This window comes from Rhineura floridana, chromosome 5, assembly GCF_030035675.1.
Source record: "Rhineura floridana isolate rRhiFlo1 chromosome 5, rRhiFlo1.hap2, whole genome shotgun sequence".
Classification (NCBI taxonomy): Eukaryota; Metazoa; Chordata; class Lepidosauria; order Squamata; family Rhineuridae; genus Rhineura; species Rhineura floridana.
Window position 1 is genome coordinate 27,607,000 of NC_084484.1, and position 20,589 is coordinate 27,627,588.

General features: G+C 40.6%; 1 protein-coding gene across 2 annotated transcripts in view; it reads right to left on the minus strand.

Moving 5' to 3' along the window:
* Nucleotides 1–4,094: 4,094 nt before the first annotated feature.
* HS6ST3 (heparan sulfate 6-O-sulfotransferase 3) overlaps nucleotides 4,095–20,589 on the minus strand; it is a 257,355-nt gene continuing 240,860 nt past the window's right edge. For both annotated transcript variants that reach the window (XM_061630082.1, XM_061630080.1), the window contains exon 3: nucleotides 4,095–4,971. In XM_061630082.1, the coding sequence (XP_061486066.1) occupies nucleotides 4,263–4,971 (709 nt within the window). In that variant the 3' untranslated portion in view covers nucleotides 4,095–4,262. The remainder of the gene's footprint in view (nucleotides 4,972–20,589) is intronic.

Here is a 20,589-nt window from a genome sequence, read left to right on the forward strand (position 1 = left end):
ACACAGGGAAATGGTTTGGATGGGGGCTGTAGCATGGAGAGGGGTGGTCTCAGTTAAAATGGCCTCACCCAAGCTGCTATTTTTTCCCATGGGGAAAATGTACAAGTAGCATATGGATACCTATAAATTTTCCCCATACAGGGTAAATAGCAGTTTCTGGAAGGTGATTTTTATTGAGAAAACAGCACAGGGAGAAGGATTAAAACTTCCCTCCCCCAAGAGCCACTGGTTCACAATTTTAATTTAAAAACACATGGAGGTTCCTAAATATGGATCTCGAGCATTATGTCTAGTATCACCCAAAGATGTTGCTGATTTTATCAGGCAGCGACTGATCAATTTCTGAAAGCTTTATAGGCAATATCACAAGTCTCACAAGACAGAGACTTTGCTTAATTTATGAACCAGATAAAGGTGGTACCTATTTTACAAATCAGGCGGAAACATTTTCATACTGAAGCTTTCCAATTTCATGTTAGGGGTAAGTCCTCTGAAGGTCCCATGGTAATCGCAGCCCATGAATCAGAGGGTTCGTGGCAAATGATTAATCAGGAACAGATGACTGCATAGGAAAGCCAGAGGGAGTAACCAGAGGGAAAGCAGTTTCATCAAAAATGAGAAGTCCTAGGAAGAATCAGGGCAAAGATTAGGGCTGGCCAGGGTCAAAACCAGGAAGCCAATACTAGAGAGTGGACTATCGCACAAGGTGGAAAGCAAGCAGGAAGGGAAGGTGGGCTGGAAAGGCCAGTCCAAAAGCTTGTGAGTCAGACCAGATGGACTATTTCTTAAGCATAGAACTGTGTTTGATCTATAAGATTTTATTTCTAGGAAATGACCAATATTCAATCAGTGTGTGATATGGCAGACTGGTAAGGAAGAACAGAATCTTCTGCTGCAGGCCACATTGGCTCTGTCTGCTAAGGAGCAGGTAGTGGAAGTCAAAGATTGCTCACGCAGTGGCAGGTGGTGGCTCTAAGTCAGTGAAGCGGTGGAATCTACTCTGGATTTTAGTCCAAACTTCCAAGGAGCTCTCCAAGGTGCTGAACCTGGGTTTCAGAATCTTGAACAGCTCCTTGAAAGTTTGGACTAAAACCCAGAGTGGATTCTACTGCCCCACTGACATGGAGTCACCAGCTGCTAAGGACTATCCTATGGCTGGCATTTCATGAGTTAGGGAGAGGCATTACTTTTTCCCCAAACCAAGCTTTTTTTCATGCATTAAACAACTGCATAACTCTAAGCTGCGCTCACAGCCAGGTCATCAGGGCTGGCACCAGCCATCATGCTAAAAAAAAAGTCAAGCTGGAGCCTCTTACAGAAAGGACAGGAGTGAGAAAGGAACCTAAGAATCCCCACTGGTGGGTTGTTTTCTTAGCTTCAGAATTGATGGAGCAGTGGTGGTGCCCCCTAATTTCTTTGTCCCTGCGCTCACTCCTCAGTGTCTTGGGATATCTGCTCCCTTTATGCACATTTTGCTACCAACTACATTTTCTATACCCTTCCAGTTTGTTGCTGTCTTAATGCTCCTGTTTACTGATTAAATAGTGCCAAACCTCAATGAGGCGAACAAAAGCAGAGGGGGATCTAGTTTCCCAGATATGTCAGATAACCAGCAACAACACTGTTAGCATACCCTATGTACAAGTGGAAAAGAGTAGGTGGAATCTCATGCCAAGATGTCTAACATTAGCCTATTAGTGCACCCGTGCTTCAAAAAGAAGAACAATTCATCTCAAAAGCCAGTTTTTTGTCCCATGAAGTGGATCTGCTTATCCTGGTTGCTGTGCTTTTCATCTGATCAGCATACATCTGGAAAACCACTCAAACACGGCAGCTTGAATTCTGAAATACAATGCAGGGAGCCTTGAACAAATATAGCTCTAAGAACTATAGTATTATAGTAGTATAGTATTATAGAATACCATGTTAAAGTTTATTACAGTAAATGAAAACAAGGGATGATATACAAGGGCACAATCCAAATTACTCCCTCCCCCCGGATGACAAAGGATTGTGGAGCTGCAGAGTAACTGCCACATCTGCAGACTGCTGTTCCTCACAGTGGCTGCAGCATGAAGGGGGGGCAGGGCAATCGGATCTGAATCAAGCCCAATGCCATCACATGATGGCAGTGAGACTGGCTTGGGATCCAGTGGATCAGCCCTGTCCATGAAAAGTCCTATTCTGGGGCTTTTTGCTGGTCCCTGCTGGCAGCAATACTGCCAGCGGGCCTCCTGTGTGCCCATTTTCCAGGCAGAAGGGAGAGGTCAGCACAGAGGGAAGTGAGGCTTACATCACTCTGTTGGGGGCTGGCAGGAGGCTAGTTGAGCCAGGAGAGATGGGCAGAGGGACACTGCTACCCAATCCTGCCCCTCCCAGCCTGGTATAAGGGGTGTTTGGATTGCTCTGTCCATCATACTTAGAGTAAATGAAATCAAGACGTTTTAACAACAAACAGGAATCTTAAATCAAAGTGATGAAACTAAGATTCACCCAAATTTCAGTTTGACTAATATCCAATATCAGAACTGGAATGGAAACTGAAACATTCTAAATCCCCTCATATTAAAGCTGCAAGGATCTTACCCAAACTTTGGTGGAGAATTTGCCATAATTTTTTGTAGAGTTTTATCACCCATATTTCTAGTTTTGCCACACAAATGAGAGTTTATTTATTTATATATCTTGTCCTAAGGGTAAACCCCCTCTGAATACCGCTTGCCATGAAAACCCAGTTCATAGGGTAGCCATAAATCGGGATCGACTTGAAGGCAGTCCATTTCTATTTTTTCCTTCCAGAAGGAGCCCAGGGCAGCAACTGAAACCCCCATTTTCATCTGAGAGTCTAAACAAACACCTGTAAGCATGTACTTGAGTTAAATGTTTCAGTTCCTGCTCAGTGCAAAAGAATCTTCTAAGATGCACCTTGAAAGAACCAAAGAAAATGGGGTCACATGGATCTATACACAAACATTTTAAACTTTTGTGGTTTTCCCACACTTGGGATTTGCGTGCTATCAAGACATTGCATGGAAGAAAGCCATGTGTCACATAGTAAGTTATCTTCATGAAAAAACTTTGTACACAAATTTGCGAAATATATGTAGTTCAGGACTTTACTATCCTATACTGATTGGATCCTTCAGGATCTCCCCTCACCCATTATGCAATCACCCCAAGAAAAATGCTATCATGACAACCAAGTCTGTTGCCCTCCATTTTGTGTTTTCAAAAACCCCAAGTCACCTATAGGCTTTCTTAAAAAGTAGACTAGCTACTTGTGTCAGCCTGTGGGGTTTGCCTTCTGAAAAAGCATAAATAGGATTTAGGCTGCCTCCAAGCTTCTCTCAACTTCCTTTCTTTGATAACACAGTTCCAGTTTCAATGCACTCCAAATCATGTAATTAGACATTTGAATTCTTGCCTGAAATAAAATGTTGCCTGCGTAAATTATTAAATGGCAGCATGTTTTTCTGTTACATTCACCACAAACATACATAGTACAACATACAAATGACAACAAGACCAACCTTGGCAAACCATTGTATGTAAGTGAAATTCACACTGTGGTATAATTTCTTTTTAAAAAATCCACCCTATTTCCAAGTTTCCATTGCAAATATGGCCATAAGGAAAACTTAAGATCCTGGCAAGGACAATGTACTGGAGGGCATGGGCTGTCCTGTGGAAAGGATTCTTCCATTAGAAAGAGAGAGGGAGGGAGGCAGGTGAAGATAACGGCAGGAGCTTGTTCCTGTTCCAGATGGACTGTTCCCACAAGAACATCTACCACCAGCTGCCCTGTGGGAAGGAGCCTGATAACTTGTTAGATTTTTTTATATTGTTTATTATATTGTTTATATTGTTAAATCAATGCATTCTGATGTTAATTGTAAGCCGCCTGGGAAGATTTGTATCCTGAAAGGCAGGATATAAATAATTATAATAAATAAGCAATAAATATAATGAGCTAGTGAACAGCCAGTCTGAATAACACTGATTAAGGTGTGCTGAATAACACTGATTAAGGTGTACTGAATAACATAATCTATTGTTTACTCAAATGACAAAATCTAAAAAGCCCTAAAATGTGGAAAGGTGGCTGAGAGACTCTACTTCATTTATCAGAACAATAGGAGTTCCACTTATCTATTCACCACTGAATAATTAAGTTCAATGACGTACCAGTGTGTCTGAGTGTGTACATACATTTGTGTGTCTGTGTGTGTATCTGTGCATACGAACACTTGGACAAGGGCAATTCACCACCGTTCCACCTGACTGTTATAATCCTCAGTAACAGCTATTTTTTCTGCTTCTTCCTCTTTTTGCCATTCGTGGACCTTCCGTTCATGCAATATTTTTCGCTCTTCCCGTCGCTTTTGGCGATTTTGTTCATGCTCTTCTTGTTTAGCATACTGAAAGCGCTGCAGAAATAGGTCTTTGGCATATTCATACAGCTGCATATCCAGGAAGTTCAGCTCTTCGATGCGCTTCCGCACCGACTCACTGATATCCACGTTAGAGGCTCGAGTGATATTGTACTGAGTGAATGGGGAGATGAACTCCAGGTTAAATGTCCTCTCAAAGAGATACTGAGTTTTTCTCTGAGATTCTGTGAGTCCAAAGAAGGCCATGTTTTTCAAGTTGTTCTTGGCACTTTGGAGAAGGATTGTGTTTCTTTCACTCTCATTCATAAAGGTCAAATTGTAACATCCAACCAGGCTGAGGTCTGCCAGCATGCGCACCTGCCGATTATTAGCCAGATTATGACCACAATTCATGAACTCTGGTAAGCTGACCCCAGACCAGTCATCCCCGAGGTAACATGTAGGCAGCTCTTCTGGTGTCGGACTCCTCCCGTCACACATGTGGAGGGAAGTCTTCCATGTTGCACCTCTTTGAACATGTTTCCATTCACTCAAGTAACGTGACACAGGGTCCCTCAGCATTGTGATGTAATAGAAGTTCCTGAAAGATTTAAGAAAAAATGTTAGGTTCCAGTGCTGCGTTGCTTTCTTTCATTAGCCAGTTATTAATTGAAGAACATCAAAGAAATATCTGCAATTGGCTGTGTTTGACATTAGGTTATGGTATCACTCAGGCTCAAATGAATTTAATCTGTATTATTTTATTTAATTATAAGATTTCTTATCTACCCTACACCACAAGATCACAGGGCAGGTTACAACAATATAATTATACAATTAAAAACGAGTAAAACAGTTTATACAATCCATAGAAAAATAATAGGGCTTTCTGGTTAGAGTTGTTTCCTCCCCCCCCCCAGCTATCTGACACACTCTGCTCTCTAAGAGCCCAGAATAAGAGATCCAGGATTAGATTTCCCCCTTTAAAAAAAGGTTTAATAGCAGTTGCCTCCTATTTAGGACTGTAGTTCTGGAGAAGGGGGCATTAACCCTTTTCCCCTGCACCATTTCCCCCAGTATCAAACTAGTACTTATATGTTTTTCTCCATTGGGCAAATAGTAATGAGGGATTTTCATCAACAGAAGGGCACAGGGGACAAAGTTAACCCTTCCTTCTCCAGTCATGCAATCCCAATCAGTTTCCCATCCCCAATGGTTGCAATTAAACATTTAAAAATCCATGGGGCATCCAATCATGGATTATCTGCAGTCATGCTTAGTTCTGCAATGTAATAGTTAGAGGCCTATTTTATTATACTTTTGTTTTCAAAATTGTCTGATTTTAGGTTTGGTCTTTGTTAAACAAAGCTTAGAAAACTTTTTCTTTTTGTCCTCGTTTCTTTAATAACTCTTGTATCATGAGAGAGCTTCTGAATAAGCCCAGGCAACAAATTGTATGCATTAACACACACACACATGCACAAACACATGCACTATAGTACAGCCATGTGAAAATATCTTATGTTTGCTATAATGCAGAAGAGAAGTATGGTACCATTTGGAAAGCTGTCAGGCCTAAACACAAATATTATGTGGTGGATATCTGAGGAGATTCAGCCATCTGTAGCCTCAGGCCATGCATAAAAGACAAATGTCACCATTCTCCTTTAGACTTTCTCCAGATTTCTGAATAATCACGAGAGTATGGAAAAATATGGTATTGCCAGTTGCCCAGAGGCTACAGATGGCCACTTCACCATGCTACAACATGTGAAGTTGCAAGCAGTTCATCTGTTGTAACCAGACATCTGTTTCTTTCTCTTCATAGATTTGTTCAGAGAGATGGACTACTCTATTCTGAAATAAAAGGATTAGATTAAATTGACTCAAATCCAAATGTTTGACATAACTGGAGTTTTGGATTGCATCATCTGTGTCTGAACTAGGAACAGAAATAACAGCTCATGAATCACTCATATCCTTCTCCATCGATCCTCACTCCTTTCCCCCAAATCTTACTGTCATCTTTCCCCCATCATCATATTCACTGATGTAATGCTTTCCCAATACAATACACTCACTCCGTGACATTAGTCTCCTCCAAAATATTAAAAAATCCAAATACAAGATGTGTATGTTGAGAACATTAAGAACCAGGGACAGCCCAAGACATTTTGTTGCCTGTGGTGAACAACAAGATGGCACCCCCTTCCATTCCACAAACAGAAGCCAATTGGATTGGCAACTGAATCTTAGTTCAACACTGACAATGTGGCAGCACCCTTTATTGCTCCTGAAGGCAACATGGCACACATAATTGTATCCTTTGACACCTTGCCCCTTCCCCTCCCCCCAGCATCTCTGGCCTGGAGCTGGCATAGACGTTCCTCCTTCCTTTTGTGTCAATGGGGAAAAAAAACAGTATAAAACAAAAACTGGTGTGGAGGAGAAAAAAACACACTCCCAACTCCTTCCCTGGTCAAAACAAGCTAACAGGGTGCTGCATGCGACATTGGCTCTGCCACATCTCTCTCCCTACCCCCACACGTAGGATTGCTTTGCCTAGGTGTACTTCTCTACACTACAGATGGCTAGCCTTTGCTTCTCCTGATGATGCAGGACTATAACTTCCCTCATACCCAATTATGGGCAGTGATGGCTGGGGCTGATGGGAGTTGGGTCAATAACATCTGAACAGTCACAGGCTAGCCATCTGTGCTATAAGGAACTATTCCCTAGTGAACACAGTAAAACTTTGTTGGCAGACAGGACACAAATATGCAAAATAACATTTAATTTGGGGTGTTTATATCATGTTCTCCAGCAAATAAATATCTTTAAGAATCTATAATGAGTGCCATATTCAGGTTTCCAACCTAAACAGTGAATGGTCATGTGGATAGAAGGTAGGGAGCTATGCACACCAACCCTGCCCCAAAGTCTTCACACATGCCCACTCTTCCCCCTGACCTCCCTGCATTGAGTAACATGTTTGGGCAGACACACTTAGAAACTCCTCATGATCTGGAACACTCGTGACACAGGGGTGCCTTTTGCGGGGAGGCTTCTAAACATGCTGAGAAGCTCCCTTCAGGCCTTCTGCTCAATATGGGAAGGTCGGGGTGGAGCATAAGAGGACAGGGTCAGTGGGGACATGCACTTGCAATTCCAACTCGTGTTGCCACCATCTGTTCGGGCAGAAAGTCTGAACAAGGCTTCAGAATCAGATGAGGAAAAGCCCAATGAAGATGGCAGAAAGGACACAGGAGGTTTCCAGTCATTTCCCTCAGATACACCTGCTTTAAGTCCATACTAATTTGGGTATGGATGAAAGATGGATTTTGAGTCACCCATAGGTGAATCCACATGTATTCTAAAGTTTATAATATATATAACTTGGGTTTTCTGCTCTAAATATTATATTCCTGTTTATTTTCCTGATGGTGATATTAAATTGTAAATTTCAAGGGACTATCAGAGAATCCTCCCATTCACTGCAGTATCTAAACAATAAAAAAATACAATCTTGATATCCGTTCCAAAACCTTATCTGAGCAAATATTATTTTATGGAACTATTGTTTATATTACTTTTATGAGTTGCTTTGAACCAAATTATGGGATAAAAATATAATTAATAAGTCATCCAAATTCTAACTAGGAAAAAAGTTGTACTACAAAATAATTTCTAAGGACCATTTAGCACATCTCTTTTATGGGGGTGAAGAAGTCTGCATGCATAGCTTGTTAGCAAGTAATAAATACATTTCTCTTTTTATACCAACATGATAACTCATAAATCTGCTATAAAGTAATAATCTCCTAAAAATGTAATGTACAAAAAGGCCCTAGCAACAGTAAAACATAACAACAAACTTTGGAAGCCTTGAGGCATTTTAAAATATGGGGAGGACGATATAAAACAGATTGAAAACCCAGGGGGAAAGGAACATAGAAAATAGCAAAGGGAAGAAAACACCTTTTAATTAAGAATATAATTTCTTGTATACAGCTAACTACAGTGTGCTCCAAGAAGTCTGTTAAATCCTCTCCAAGCAGCACTTGTTTAGCAATAAGTATAAAAAGTTTAAGAAAGTAAACTGACAGACAATACTTGATGTAACAATTACCATGCCTGCATTATCAGCAAAGTAGCAACCAGGAGGTTGTTCCAAGTGGTCCGAAGCCTGGTCGGTCCAGTTGCTCAGGAACCCTTGGAACAGTCAAAAGCCTCCTGTGACAAATTAGCAAAGCACTTTGCTGACAAAATCGAACACTTACAGAACTTGATCCCGTACGCCGTGGATACAGAAAATGAACCAGAGTTGACCAGTTGCAACCCGGTCACATGGGATCGATTTCGGCCTCTCCCTTCTGAGGCTGTGGACAAGGTGCTCTCAACTGTGAAGCCTACCACATGTCTAAATGATCCTTGCCCGTCGTGGCTCCTGGTGAGCTGCAAAGAGAAATTGGGCGAGGGGATTAAGGCGGTGGTTAATGCATCCCTGGAGGAGGGTGTAATGCCATTAGCCCTCAAGGAGGCAATTGTAAAGCCCATCTTAAAGAAGCCCTCCTTGGATCCCCAAGTTCTGAACAACTTTCGCCCAATTTCAAATTTACCATTCCTGGGCAAGGTCATTGAGCGAGTGGTGGCTAATCAGCTGTCAACACACTTGGATGAAACGGATTATTTGGATCCATACCAATCGGGTTTCAGGACTGGACATGGTACTGAAACAGCCTTGGTCGCTCTGGTGGATGATATGAGGAGGGCATTTAGATAGGGGAGAATTCACCTTTCTTGTCCTCCTCGATCTCTCAGCGGCTTTTGATACTGTTGACCACAGTATCCTTTTACATTGCCTGGAGGGGTTGGGAATAGGAGGCACTGTACTGCAGTGGTTCCGTTCCTTTCTCTCTGGTAGGCATCAACAGGTAGCATTGGGGGAAGAGGTTTCAGACCCTTGGCCTCTCAATTGTGGTGTGCCACAGGGCTCTATCCTCTCTCCCATGCTATTTAATATCTATATGAAGCCGCTGGGGACAATCATTAGGAGATTTGGGCTGCAGTGTCACCAATATGCGGATGACACTCAGCTCTATCTCTCGTTTAAATCCTCACCAGAGTTGGCTGTGGAGACCATGTCCAAGTGCCTGGAATCCGTGAGTGGATGGATGGGAAGGAACAGGTTGAAGCTGAATCCCGATAAGACCGAGGTGCTACTTGTGGGGGACAAAGGAAGGTTGGGAGATATTGACTTGATGTTCGATGGGGTGAGACTGCCCCTAAAGGACCAGGTCCGCAGCCTTGGGGTTGTTCTTGATTCCAAGCTGTCCATGGAGGCTCAGATTTCGGCAGTGAGTCGGGCAGCTTGGTATCAATTACACCTCATACGTAGACTGCAACCATACCTTCCTGTTCATCAGCTCCCACTGGTGGTACATGCCCTGGTCACCTCTCGTTTGGATTACTGTAATGCGCTCTACGTGGGGCTACCCTTGAAAACGGTCCGGAAATTACAACTTATACAAAATGCAGCGGCTCGACTACTTACAAACTGTCGCCGCCGGGAGCATATCACCCCAGTGCTGTTCGACCTGCACTGGCTCCCAGTTGTTTTCCGGGCCCAATTCAAGGTGTTGGTATTAACCTTTAAATCCCTACACGGTCTCGGCCCAGTTTATCTGATGGAGCGCCTTCAACGCCACCAATTATGCTGCCCCACAAGATCAGCCACGCAGGGCCTTCTCTCAGTCCCGCCAACTAAAACAGCTAGGTTGGTGGGGACTAGAGAGAGGGCATTCTCAGTGGCGGCCCCCACTCTCTGGAACTCCCTCCCGTATGATCTTCGGCATGCCCCTTCCCTGAATGTATTCCGCCAGGCCTTGAAGACCTGGCTTTTCAGACAGGCCTTCGGGACTTCCGGGGAGGGTTAATCTCTATGACAAATTGCCTATTACTCTGAACTGTCATTGTGTATAGTTTTTATTGTTTGTATTGTATTATTATGATGTATTTTATTGTAACCGAGATGTACGTCGCCTAGAGTGGCCATTGGCCAGATAGGCGACACATAAATTAAATTATTATTATTATTATTATAAAGAAAAAAGCAAATCTTCTAATCATTTTGTAACATGTGATTTTCACAATCCTGCTAATTGCCTAAAATTTATCCATGCAAAACTGAAATTTGTTTTTAGAAAGATTTATTTATTTAATTAATTTTATTTATATCCCACCTTTTCTCCCAGTAGAAGCCCAGGGCTGCAATTTATGAGCATTTTTTGTGAGATTATTTTGGACTGGGCACACTCCAGCCAAAGGCTTCACTCATGCATGATTCTAAGACATGGCTATTGTTAACCATAGTTAAAGCCAAGGCGTCTTGCAGATGATCACTTAAACCTTGTTTTATTACATCACAGAATAATTTCTCTCCCACTACCATCTCCATAGCTCCAGCCTGCTATCCTTAAAACCTTTGAGGTGCCCTTAGACTGGCAATGCCTTATGTCATCATCCACGTCATGAGCCTGCTTGCTATTTGCCTCACTTCCTCAGACTCTCCTCCTGAGAAGGTTACTTTGTGCCCAAGGATGTGCCCTATATTTTCCACTGTGAAGACAGATGCAAAGAATTCATTCAGCTTCTCTGCAATCTCCCTTTTCCTCCTTTAACACTCACATGTCTCCCTTGTCATTCAAAGGTCCAACTGTCTCCCTAGCCACTTTCCTACTTATGGATGTTAAAGGAATCCACTGAAAATAGACCATCAAGTGATTTTACTTCCACCCATCCATTCAACCTCCATTGCACCATGGACTCTTATGAATTTTTTTGGCTTAGTTCTGCAGTGAATTTTGTTTAACATGCATGCATTATACATAAATAAATAATAAATTGCTTTGCAATAAATGCTGTTTACATATTCTTTGATGTATCATTGCCGTTGTCCCAACAGATGCCTCTTGGCTTTTCTTGTTTCTGAAATGTCGTTTGCTACCAGAGGGAGCCTGTAAGCAGTGATTTGCAATCCTAACCATGTCTTCTCAGAAGTAAGTCCCATTGAATTCAGTGGAGCCATCTGCCAGGTAAATGCAGTTAGTTTACCCTTAATCTCCTTCCTACAGTGAACGTTAAAAGCCATTTTTAAAAAAACAACTCATTCCTATTATTTTCACATGTAAATAAGTTTTCTTTTTTTATCTGTGAATTTTGTATCTGCTCTTCAGCTAAAGTCCAGGCCTATTTGTCAAAGTGGGGACAACCATCTGGATTTGACTGCTCATTTTAGCCACCCATTCTCTGCCTAAATATTTGTTTTAAAGGTAAAATTAAGATTAAAATTCCTTTCTTTCCTCCCTCCTGAAGTTTTCTGACTTATAACTAAAGTACTAAGCTGTCCTTCCCTGGTGCCTCCGTGAACAAAATGAGACAGGATGACAAGTTTATACTGAAAGGTTGCAATTGTAAACCACTTATCTGGGAGTGAATTAAATTAGGCTTATTTCTGAGTGGTCACAGTTACGTGTGTAGCCATAGATGTCTTTATGATGGGTCATTAGCTACTTCATTAGCTTAGTCTTTAAAGTGCCACAAGATTCTTATTTGTTTTTGGTGCTAAAGACTAACAGGGCTATCCCTCTGGAAGTGCATTAACTTTCAAAAAGGGAACATGGAGGAAAGGTAATTGATTTGTAAATGTCTGTTGGTGGCTGAGATATGCATGTCTATTATTTGCTACATAAAATGATTTTAAATTATGTACATTTCCACATTAGCAGGTGACATAATGAAAGGTGGGCTTGTGCAAAACAAATAAATAGTGGTGGAACAGAAAATACCAGATGAAAGTCGAAACAAATGTTAGATTGAGGCACATCTGCACATTCCTATTCCTGCTGCTAATGTATTTAAAGAACTTTTTGTCATTGGTCTTTTATGTTTTTAGTGATGTGCTCCTTGCATTGTTTTTCTGCATCCCTTATTATCTGTTTGCAGGTTTTTGTTTGTTTTTTGTTGAAAGAGTTAGAGTTGAAGAGAACATTAAGGGGAGATGTGATAGCTGTCTTCATATACACAAAGCACTATCATGTAGATGATTGAGCAGACTTGTTCTCTGTTGCTTCAGAGGCAGGGTAAAACTAATGGGTAGAAATTGCTAGGAAGCAGGACTCACCTAGACATTAGGATAAATTTTCTAACACTCTGACAATGATGGTGGTGAGCTCTCCTTTGCTGGAGGTATTTAAGAAGAGATTGGGCAGCCATCTGTCAGGGAAGTAGCTACATCCTGCACTGCAGATCCTTCACTGAGCAGTGCATTGGACTGGCTGACCTCCACGGCTCTTTCATCTCTAGGTCCCGCAGCCACTTTACACTTTAGATACTGTCCCAAGAGTTTTTATACCCACTGCTGTTAATTGGGCATGAAGTGAAACTGAGTATCCTCAAAACATTCTCCCCAGAACACCTCATTACCAAAGAGATTATTCAGAAGTAACTTGCCCTAAATTATAGGGCTCAAACAAAAACAAGTTAAGAGAAAACAGCCAAGTGAAAGTTCACAGTTGAAGTTAACATAGATGAGCCAGTACAAAAATAGATCTCCACCTGAGTCACCTCTCAGCAATCCATACATTAATAAATTATGAGTCTCTCACATCTGATCCATTGATATCATTCCATGGATTTCTTCAGATAGTCCTGGCTTCTTTCAGTAAGGCTCGCCTGACAGTGGGGAAGTGAGAACAGTGCTGGGGGACAGGAGGAGATATGCTGCAGTGAGAACAGCTAGAAAGAGACCATGAGACATTGTCATGTGGTGTAACTGTTCTGAGCTAAATTCAGCGCTAATTAGCAGGCTTCCACATGATGCCTACCAAGCCGAATGCAGCTCACCAGCCACATACTGTGGCGTAACATGTGCTTGACAAATGCCATGTTTTTGCAGTCCCAGGCAGTCAGAAAAAAACAGTAACTTTACCGAGCCTCCAGTAGGCATTCACACGCAGCTGGTGGGCTGCATTCAGCAGGCCTCTAATTAAAATTGCATCGCTAGTAGCCATACATTTGTGAACAAGTAGCTGTCTCTTTCATTTTTCTCTTTCTTAGTCATCATTCATATTCAAAGATTTAGTAGTTCTTCAATATAAGTGCATCTTGAGAATAGCTCACCACATTTCTTTCCCAATGCCAAGACACATTTTGATTGGCATGTCTCTTCCTCTCACTGAGCCTGTCTCAGCACTGACATGTTCACCTAAGCATTCTCAAGCAGCGTTTATACATATCACAACCAGTCATATAGCACACAAATTACTGATCTCTCTGCATGATTGTTGCCATATTTAGTTTTTAATGCATGATCTCTGATTGGTGTTGGTCCACTCCATTAAGAACATAATAAGCATAAGTTCTGGGCTGGATCAGCATTTTCTTCTCACAGTGGCCAACCAGATGCTTATGGAAAGCCCAGAAACAGGTAAGGACCACAACAGTATTTTCTCCATGCACTAATGATAATGTGTAATAGTGTTAGCACACATTAATGATATTTGATGAATTCCTCAGTTCAGACGTAACTTATGTAGACTTTTTTTTGCAAATCTGCTACAACTGCTATTCAGACAGGGCTTCTGGCTGACCCTGGTTAATAATCTATTCAACAGGAAGTGCAGCAGAACCACAGCCTGCTCTGATAAATTTGAGATCAGACCACAGGGCTCCCACAACAGAAGATGGGGCTTCCAGTAAAGTATCAGGTACAGAAATTCCTTCAAGCAATCTACCAATGTATGGATGAAATATGTCCCAAAGATCCTGAAACACTTTTGAGAAAATAGAGGCCTCTCTTGTCGCACATGTCGTTCCTAATATATTGTATCCAAATATTTTAGTCAGGTGCAAAATTATTTATATATTATATTGATATTTTCTCTAAGATGCTCAAAGTGGTACATATGATTCCTCCCTTTTATCCTCAAAACAATTTTGTGAGGTAAGTGAGGTTGAGAAAAAGAGTGTCACCTAGTGTCACCTAGTGAATTTTGTGGCTGAGCAGGAATTTGAACCTGGGTATCTCCAGTCATAGCCCAACACTCTAGCAACTACACTGCGTAGTATTTGTTAAAGAATATTTGAAAATATAGGAATCACCAACAGAAGTACAAAATTGTTTCCAAAAATAACAAAAATGCCTGCTCAGATGTTATGCCAAACATTATTGTTACTGTCCAAAACACATTATCTGCAGTATTTCGCCGTTCTTTGAACTTTACAACTTTTAAAGAAACAAGTGGCAAATATGTTAACAACTAACAACTAATCTTAAATATGTATATCAGGGACTAATTATATGACCTAACTTAGTCTTCCCCAATGTAGTGTGCTCCAGATGTTTTGGATAACAACTCCAATCATTCCAAACCATTGGCCATGCAGGTGGCTGATGGAAGCTGTAGTCCAAAACATCTGGAGGGCACCAAGTTGGGGAACTGTTCAGAAAAAAAATGAAAGTAAACTATTGGTATGTTCATACCGATACTCTCCAACAGGGAGTAAACTATTATTGCAGTGGGAGCAAAGTCTGGCTGCTTTTCACACTAACCTTTTCCTCTAGAATTGTCATAATTTGATTTGAGGATTAGTGATGAACTGCCCTTTAGTTGTCAACATACGGTAAGAAAGCTGGCTTTATTTCAGTATTAATAGTGAAATACTGCTTTTCCACTATAAAAAGAAACAAGAAAAAAGAAATGCAAGAAATTAGTAATTAACCCCCACCCCTCGTAGAGAACACACGTTGATTGATGCGGGCAATTCCTCACTGATCCTCTAATGTAAATTACTGCCAAGGAAGCAAGGAAATGTCCAGAACCTGCAAAAAGGAACCTTTTAATTAACATTGGAATGAACGTTGGAAAGTACCTTTAATGAATCAGATTTATTTGTGAGCAAACATTGAAGAAGACTCTTGGTCATGGAGCATAGAGTGCTATATTAAGTGATGCGTGCAACCTCTATTTTGATTCTACTTTCAGATTATTGTGTAAAAGCAATGCTTCAATAGTGCTAAAGGAATCTAGTATGGCTGCAACCAAGTTGGCAGCGTGGAGAGTACAGTAATGACATTACAGCTAAATGACATTACTGCTACACACTGTTAACTGATGCCTAGGAGCTTTCTCCCTTCTTAAATGCTAAAAAGGCCATTAAAGTTGTGTAGTCCTGTTTCTGTACAACAAGAGCATTTCACACATTAGCGTTTTCTATCATTGGCTCCTCTTTCTGGGCATCTGTGGCACGAAAAACACTTGTACTGCAGTGCTGTGGAATCAGAAAGGATCTTCTCACCCATTTGCTATAGGCATGCATTCATGGGGTCACAATGTATAACTAAGTTCAGTAGTTAAATAAGCATCACTAATACAAGCTTGGAGTTCAATTCATATTGCTATCGTCTTATTGGTTCCACACAAAATGGTCAGAAAGAAGAGGCTGAAGTGATGCCTTTTTATTTCACCAACTTATTGGATAAAAGAAAAAGAAATCTGTGAGTTGACTTTCTGCGGGTAAGATGGTCCATTTACAACAGATTTCAAAGAAAAGGGGGAAAGCAGTGAATGTTGAGTTCATTTGTACTTCATATACTACAAACAACATGTAAACAATTTTTCAAAATAACTGAATACTCTGATGAGGGCCCTTTAGGCTGATAAGGGATATACAAATAAACTTTAATAATAAATAGAAAAAATAATTCGGAGTTGCTAGCATTAGGTTATGTGACCCTTTGAAGATTTTTCTTTGTTGGGTAAATATAAAAAAAGCTTTAATTTATCTCAAAAATAAAAATGAAACATAAAAAATTGACTTTGCTTAATAACAATCCAACCACAGCCTGCCATCCAACAGAGCAATTCTGTATATGTAAACTCAGAAGTAAGTCCCACTGAGTTGGGCATACTCCTAGGTAAAATGGGTATAGGACTGCAGGCTAAGTGCTCTTTTCTGTCCTTCCTAGAATTTGTGAGCAAAAAGATTCATTCCTAGAATAAAACACGTCAGTGAAATTGCTACTAGGACAGACTTTGAACAATTTAATTTCTTTGCTCCAATGATGTATCAATAGAAATGGCCCCACCACGCACAGTTTGTATGGAGTCACAAGTAGAGCATCAGAAGAGAATGATATAGCCTGGAGGGAATCTCCGAGACGGATTACGGTTAATGAGTCGCGCATTCACCTGGAGATATCAAGCAATGCAGTATGAATTTATAATGACACATTGTCTCTTCGTACTGAGCTGATTCTTGCCTCAGGTGCATTATAAATGAAAGCAAGAATTCTTGTGCCACAGAACACATCCAAAATGCTTGTTGTGATACTTGAGTTACTGACCAAAATTAATGAAAAATCAAAAGGTCTCGTGCCCAAGAAGATTTTCATTGTTTTTATTAGCATTTGGAATGGAAAAGCTTTAATTAGCAGGGGATTACCATCTGGCTTCAATAGAAACTAATTTATTTCTTCCAATAATAATCATATATGTATATAAGACTTTACTGCTCTTTAGACAGTTCCACAGCAACATTCACACAAACACACATATCTTTCAAGCTCCTATTTCCCTACCTATGTAAAAGCACAGCAGGACCTGCTTTTTATGGCTGTTTCTCCCTGTTTTACTAGGGAAAACGGTATGTGCAAGAACTCAGTCATGCTCTCTTATGTTCTTACAGAACACCATAAAATGGTAAAATGTCAGATATTTTGCTTACAGCCAAGAGGTCAGTTGGGAGCTTATTTGTCGAGATGGATGGCCCTTTTGAAATAAAAGGACAGCAAGACCACAGCAGATGAAACAATGGTAAAGACATATGAGGAAAAAGGAAAGGACATCCAGGGAACTTTGCAGGAAGCTGCCAGCAGGGCAAAGGTCTAACTATTGAAATATCTCACTGTTGATTCCTCCAGCTGGAATAGGAACTGCATAAGATATAATGAGCTTTATTTCACATGCTGCCACTAAATTTTGGGAGCCAAAATGAAAAAACACATTTGGCAATGAAAAAAAGACCAGATCCAAAAGGAAGAGGGGGAAGTAGGTGAAAATTAATCTACTGGAGCTTTCATTCATAACAGCAGCTATGTAGGACTTAATTCTTAAAATGGAAGATACTGAGTGAAATAGATAATAAGAGTCGTAGTGGAGTTAATAACCTCTTTCTCTATATGCAAGTATACTCAGAGTTGTATGATATTAAACAATAACACAATTTAAAACATAACATTAATTGATCAATTAACGATCAATTAAATTGAAAGATTAACTTAAAGTATAGAACAGCTGCTTCAAAAAATAACAACATAAATAAAAGCCCTAAAGCAGTACTTATAGAAGCCTTTCTGAATAGGTCAGTCTTCAACAACAGGAACAGAGACAGCCCAAATATACCAGAGGGTATATTTCTGAGCTTCAGAAGCATCGGGGGAAAGGCCCTGCCTCCACTGTAACTCTAGGGATGATAAGACAGAGAGCAGAAACCTATATTAGGACTTAGGTATATTTATTTGGAAGAAAATGGTTCTCAAGGTATCCTGGTTAAAAGCCATTTAGGCTTTTAAAAAGAGTAGCACTGTCCATGACACAGAAACCATTGCAGGCTTCCCCACGCACAGATCAACCTTCTCTCTAACTAGTACAGAACAACAAACCATGTGTATGCCCTGATAAATGTGGTGAAACAGATATAATTTGGGACAGATCCATAGTTGCTATGGAGGCCATGAAATCCTGATTTGCATCATACAAGGCGGCCTCAGTGTGTACGCTTAAGTTCCCCAGAACGATAAGGCCACATTCACACCATACATTTATTCCACTATTATTATGCTTTAAACAGCCATGACTTCCCCCAAAGAATCCCGGACAGTGTAGTTTGTGAAGGGTGCTAACAGTAGGGTTTCCAGGTCTCTGTTTTCACCCAGAGATTTGGGTTCTTTTGGGTACTCTCTGGATGAGTCACCCTGATCTCCGAACTCTTAGCTTTCATTTTAAAAAAAAGTTAAGTTCCTAGGTGGTCTGGTTCAAGAGATGTGCACCAAAATGTCAGCCCCCCCCACAACTTTTGTTAAATGAGCTAATACCCAGTGGCTTGAATCCCTGCCCAATCACAAGTCAGAGTTGTGACTGATAAGGGATTTGTTGATCTCCAGGCAATAGCTAGAACCCATTGTAAGTTCTGAAAATAGCTTCATTTTCCTGCTTATCTGCACATCATGAGCTGAATAAGTTTATAGCTGTCAGCAGAAACAACAGTGCCTATACTGCACAATAATTGAGCAGGAGATTTAGAACTGAAAATCACAGCAGGATCTTGGTAGGCATGCACAGTAAGCAATTTCAATTTTGATTATAATAAAAATATACATATAGGGGTTTTTTAAATTATGTGTAAAAATAGCATATCTTTATGGGTTGTGTAAATAATAACCACCTTTGACGGTCATGCTTATATAAACATTTCGTCATACTATGTCTTGATAAGTATCTGATTCCACACTATGGTTGTACGTTACTATTTCCTCTACATTTTAAGTATGCCCTTCTTCCTTGGGGTGGCCCTGGTCCCCTTTTGTTGTCACTCTGAGGGAAAGATTAGGCTGAGAGATGGTGAGTAGCCAGTGGTTACCCAGTAAACTTTGTAGCTGATTTCCATTTTAAAAAGTTAATTAAAATGATACATATGCAGGCAAAGCTTATGAAGTAATGCAGATCCACAGAATACATTTAAAGCACATTCAACTTGCATTTAAAGCACATGACTTCCCCCAAAGAATCTGGGAAGTGCAATTCCCCCTCACAGTTATAACTCCCACCACCCTTAAGAACAACAGTTCCCATGATTCTGTGGGAGGGCCTTTTCAGTGGCGGCCCCCACCCTCTGGAACTCCCTCCCACAAGATCTTCGGCACGTCTCTTCCCTGAATATGTTCCGCAAGGCCATAAAGACCTGGCTTTTTCAACAGGCTTTTGGGACTTCTGGGGAGGCTTAATGTTCTTATGTTTGAAATGCCTCCTACTCTGTATTTTGCTGTTATTATAATTTATAATTTGTATTGTTATAGTGTATTTTAGTGTATTGTATTTCGCTGTATTTACTATATGTACGTCGCCTAGAGTGGCCATTGGCCAGATAGGCGACACACAAATTAAATTTTATTATTATTATTTTATTATTTATTATTATTATTATGAACTTCAAATGTGTGTTGAATGCATGGTGTGGAACTGCCCTATGTATGCTGTGCATTCATAAGTGAACTGAAAAAAAATTAAAATATAATTTTTAAACAGAGGAAGGGCTGTAGCTCAGTGGTAGTACACACACTTTGCATGCAAAGGTCCAAAATCCAATCTCTGGAAAAGACTATTGCTTAGAATCCTGGAGAGCCAATGCTAGTCTATGTCATCAGTACTGAGTAGATAGTAGCATGAGTTGGTATAAGGCAGATTCCTTTGTTCCTAAAAAAGGAAAGAGACCCAGGGGCCACAGTGACTCTGAAATTTATTTACATATTCTATTTACAATATTTATACAATGCTTTATTGTAAAAAAAACCTCAAAGTGGTTTACAGAAGGAATTAAAACAATAAAAGTACTGGCAAAAACAGTTAAAGACAGAACTTGTGGTCCTCCAGTTGTTGTGGATGCCTATCAGCTCCAGTCAGCTTTGGCAATGGTCAGGGATAATGGGAACTGTAGTCTAACAACGTCTGGAGGGCTGCAGGTTCCCTATCCCTATTTTATGCTCTGTAGAATTAATCCCATACATAACAAGGAGCTGGTCTTTGCCCTTGTTCCACCCATGAAGTAATGCCTTCAGTAAGTACCTCAGTAAGTAATAAAGCCACAGACGTCTTGATGCAAGTGCTAGATGCTATTGCCCTCCTTTTGCCTCTTCTGTGTGACAGCCCTTCAGTGCTAGGTGATCCTCTAGAAATTGGTCACTGGTAGACCTTTTGCCTACCTCTGGTTTAGACGGGTTATTCAAAGCAGAGTAGAATTCAAGCAAACAGAAAGTAGAGAAGGTCAGGGTTTACGCTTTGCTGACCTGCACAGAAAGAAGCTAAACAGCTAGAAGTAGCCCATCTCTTTCTGTTCATATTTTATTTATCAACAGATCATACTATATGAGTTTAGAGAAATG